This window comes from Terrapene carolina, unplaced genomic scaffold (genome assembly GCF_002925995.2).
Source record: "Terrapene carolina triunguis isolate 2854851 unplaced genomic scaffold, T_m_triunguis-2.0 Scaffold363, whole genome shotgun sequence".
NCBI lineage: Eukaryota > Metazoa > Chordata > Testudines > Emydidae > Terrapene > Terrapene triunguis.
In genome coordinates this window covers 2,845-7,481 of record NW_020664714.1, presented here as the reverse complement: position 1 = coordinate 7,481, position 4,637 = coordinate 2,845, and the positions used below count along the sequence as shown (strand labels likewise).

At 44.3% G+C, this 4,637-nt stretch overlaps 1 protein-coding gene across 1 annotated transcript; it reads left to right on the top strand.

Moving 5' to 3' along the window:
* The first annotated feature begins 2,854 nt into the window (after nt 1-2,854).
* On the top strand, nt 2,855-3,805 carry LOC112120930 (olfactory receptor 11A1-like). Its single transcript, XM_024220085.2, has one exon. The coding sequence runs from the start codon at nt 2,855-2,857 to the stop codon at nt 3,803-3,805; it is 951 nt and encodes a 316-aa protein (XP_024075853.2).
* Nucleotides 3,806-4,637: the final 832 nt, after the last annotated feature.

The window sequence follows — 4,637 nt, the reverse complement described above, 5'->3', positions numbered from 1 at the left end:
TACGTGGATCCAGTGGGGAGAGAAGATGGACTGAATAACCTGGATCCTGGTACCTGATATGCTATGTGAGGAGGTGACAACAGAGACTCCAGCTGCTGATAGACCCGCCTTAGAGGTAACTCAACCTTTTCCTTCTTTCTCGTTTCAAGGTTCAAGCTCAAGGTTTGGGAATCCAAGGGGAACTGGGCAATGATCTCTCCTAAAGTCCCAACCCAAAGCAAAATGGCAGAATTTGGAGAAAGAAAAGACCGGTCAGGTCACTGCTATCCTAGCTCTTTATCTGCACCCCATCACCATGGTATCTGGGCACCTCACTGTACTGAATGTATCTATCCTCCCACCACCCCATGAGATGCTATTATCCCTGCTTTCCAGATGGGGACCTGACACACAGAGGGACACATTTATAGAGGTGTTTCGGCACCTAAAGATACAGAGACAGTCCTAGTGGGCGTTAGGTACTGCACTTACTCAGGCACCAATCCACATTTTTAGGTACCTTCCAGCCTTTGGAAATTTGGCCTGACAGTCACAGAAGGAGTTTGACAAAGGAGGGAATTGAAGTAACATCTGCCAAGTCCAAGGTGAACTCTTCAAACACTGGAGCACCCTTCATTCCACTTTAAGCTTTCCTCCAGGCTACACACAAGATTTTACTTTTCTTTATGGCACAGACCTCACTGGGGCATTGAGAGGGTTAGTGAGACAATGTGGGTACAACACGGCTGATATTTCCTATGTGCTCAGTGCTAAGAGAGCAGACACTGGCTATACACAGGCTTGGTAGAATTCAATTTTATTTGTGCAATTTCAACTAATATTGTTTTGTATTTTTAAGTTTCGTTGTGATTTTTAACTATTTTAGTTTTTAAGTTGTGGGAAATTCAGTGGGGGGTAGGGTTGGGGTCAGGGTTAGGGCAATGGGGTTGTGGGGGACTCCCAGCAGTGACAACAGAGGTACAGGTGGCTCCCTAGATGGCCGAGGGGTCCAAGACACTGCAACTGCTATGACCCAGCAGAGCAGAGATCTGTGACCAGGGCTGCGAGGAGGAGGAGAACGATGAGCCCTGGGCCATAGCAGAGGCCACCCCATAGTTGAATGGCTCCGTCTATGGGTAGAAGCCATCCAGCAGTGGGGGGGGGTGGCCTCTCCCATTGCCAGGGACTCATCCTCATCCTCGCAGACCAGGCTGTGGCTCTGGGTTCTTTCCCTCCAGGACTGTAGCCTTTCCCGCACCTTGCACCTGTAGGGATGGCTGTCACCATGCTGTGAGAGCTGGGGGCAGAGGGATCCCTGCATGGCCGTGGGACCACTGACACACATCCCTGCCGGCACACGGCGTGGGGGGAGGCTGCACTAACGCCGCCTGTGACCAATATTTTCTGTTGTTGGTTTCAGTGTCTCAGCTGATAGCAATGTTTACCAACATCTATCCATTGAAACCAAATCCTGCCGAGTCATGAACTCTATAATTTCATGATCACTTTCACCCAAGCTGACTTCCACTTTCAAATTCTCAACCAGTTCCTCCCTATTTATCAAAATCAAATCTGCAACAGCCTCTCCCCCTAGTAGCTTTCTCCACCTTCTGAAATTAAAAATTGCCTCCAAATTTGGCAGATTTGAAAAAATGGCAGATACGACAGCCACTAAAAGAGAGAGAGAATTAATATTTTTTAACCAAATAAAGGAAAAAAAGAATAAAATGTAGAGCTGATAAAAAATTCTGTTGGAATATTTTTCCATCAGAAAATACCAATTCATCAAGATCAAAATGTTACATGGAAACCAATTTATTTCTACAAAATTTTGCTAGGGAAAAAAAAGTTGTTATATATTGTTTTATAAATGAAATACAATAAAATTTAAATAATTTTTAAATGTACACATAAAATACAATAAATAATAAAAAACATAAGTAATCTAAAATAAAAATAACCTAGAAATAAAATTAATAATACATACATTTTTAAAAAGTCAAAATTGGCATGAAAGCCAACATTTGACATCATGGAATTACCCATGAAATGGAAATTTGGGTTCCTCACCGCTCTACTAATATGAAAATATAATATTTCTTACAAATTTCCAATAGAAATCTTTATGCAAGAGAGGGTAAATTTTTAGCAAAATTGATAGATTCTAGCTTTAAAAGGAGATTGGATAACTGTATGACCAGCAGTAACATTTCCAACACTGGGGCCCAACTGCATAAGATGGTCACCTGGCTGGGTCTCTGTATGTGGAGTGTCCTACTGCAGGACTATGAGCTATTGTCATAGGGAAGGACAGGTGTTTCTGCATAAAATTTTCAAAGGGTGCTAATAGAGTTAGGCTGCCAATTTCCCCTGCAATTCACTTGCAGTTGGCTGCCCACCCATTGCAATTCCCAGCCCTATTTGCTTGGTTTGTTTCTTTGTTGTGGCTGCCCCTAAAATATAAAATCCTGACCCATTTCAGCAGTGGAACTCCAGCCTATTTTGTTCTGCTTTTAGACACCAGGCAGTGACTATTTGCTCCAATAGCTACCTAATGTGTCTCCTCTATCTGTGTTCCTGTGCTGTTGTGGCTGAGCCCCAACACCATTGTATCTGAGTGCTTGGTGCCATCTGTCAAGGTACTACACAGGTTTCCAGAGAGATTAACATTTTGTTTAACCTGCAGTTTGCTCAGATATGAAATCTGTCCCAGGGATCAAGAGAGATGGCATTCCCCCTCCCCGTCTTCTATTCTCAACTCAACTATTTTTTCAGTAACCAGCAGAGGGAGACAATGAAAATAATGCTGATATTTATTGAGTGAATTTTGTTAATTTATGTCACAGAGTTAATTTCTTACCCATAGACACACCTCATGGCGAGCCCAGAACAGGGAAATGAAACGTCCATCACAGAATTCATCCTCCTGGGATTTGGGACGCTCCCTGAACTGCAAATCTTTCTTTTCCTGCTGTTTCTCGTGATCTACATTGCAACCGTGGCTGGGAACATCCTCATCGTGACCTTAGTTGTGACTGATCAGCACCTTCACACCCCCATGTACTTCTTCCTGGGGAACTTGTCCTGCTTGGAGACCTTCTACACCTCGACCATCCTGCCCAGCATGCTGGCCAGTCTCCTGAATGAGAACAGAACCATTTCATTTAGTGGATGTCTCACACAATATTTTTTCTTTGGTTCTATGATTGCCACAGAATGCCTTCTCTTATCGGTGATGTCTTATGATCGGTATTTAGCGATATGCAATCCAATGCACTATGCAACCCGTATGAGTGGCAGGTTATATCTCCAGCTTGCAGGTGGCTCTTGGACAGGTGGCTTCCTATGTAGTGGCATAATAACATTGTCGATATCCCAGTTAACTTTCTGTGGCTCCAATGATATTGACCATTTCTTTTGCGATCTTATCCCCCTGGTAAATCTCTCCTGCAATGATCCTCAGATGATGGAAATGTTGGCTTTAACACTATGCTTGATTTTCTTAGTGGTTCCATTCCTACTTACCTTGATGTCCTACATCTGCATCATTGTGACCATCCTAAGAATTCCTTCCACCACTGGGAGGCAAAAGGCCTTTTCCACCTGCTCCTCCCACCTCATTGTGGTGACAATTTATTATGGAACTCTACTGATTGCCTATATGTTCCCAACAACCAACACACTGAGAGATTTCAAGAAAGTTCTCTCTGTCGTCTACACCGTCCTGACTCCCCTGGTCAATCCCCTCATCTATAGCCTGAGAAACAAAGAAGTCAAAGAAGCTCTGAGGAAAGCTAGCAGGAAGTTCATGTTTGGACGATGCTAACCGATCAGCTTCCTTGGGTTAAAATGAAGTAGACATACCATAGGCTGGTTTGGGGCCTGAAACAAAGCCTGCTGTAGTCCAAGGTCTTGGGTTTCGTGTCATGCTCTTAGAGTCACAGCTATGGGAGAAAGTGGAGACAGAGAGATCTTTAATCCTGTGACCCTATTCTTTTTAGGACCTTCATAAGATGCCACAGGTGGGTAGTACTGGGTTGCTGAGAGACTTGAACTTCTGGCTGCTCAAAGTTCAGACAATGAGGGGAGTTTGTGCTCCGTGAGAGGCTGCAGGTAAGATGAATTCAGCTGGAATGCTGAGCATCCATTCATTGTAGGGTGAGAGAATTCTACACACACACACACACACACACACAATGTGTGATTCCTACATTATAAAAATATAGGGTTGCAATGTCCACATGGAACTCCAGTGTTATGCAATTGTATAATTAACTTTTGTTTCTTAGTGTCTTTCATCCCCAGGCTTCTTTCCAAAGGAACAGAAAAGCAAAAGGAAACCCTCTAACCTGTACCGCAGAACAGAGGACACCAGCCCAGGCCTCTTATTTGCCCATTTTCAACAGTGACTTAGGGCCAGTTTTTCAGGATACTTGGCTGCTCAGTAGGATTTTCAAAAGCATCTGGGCACCTCGCTTGCTAGATTGGGCCCAACAGGTGAGCCAGACCAGGGAATGCCTATCTTCCCCAGGTCCGTGCATTGCTCTGGGGCTTCGGCGACAAGGTGCCTGGTGTGGGGCTGCAGGGGGCATGTCCAGAGACAGAAGCATAGGGGCCTATGGATCTTTTACTGCAAACACGTAGGTGCCTACAGGGTT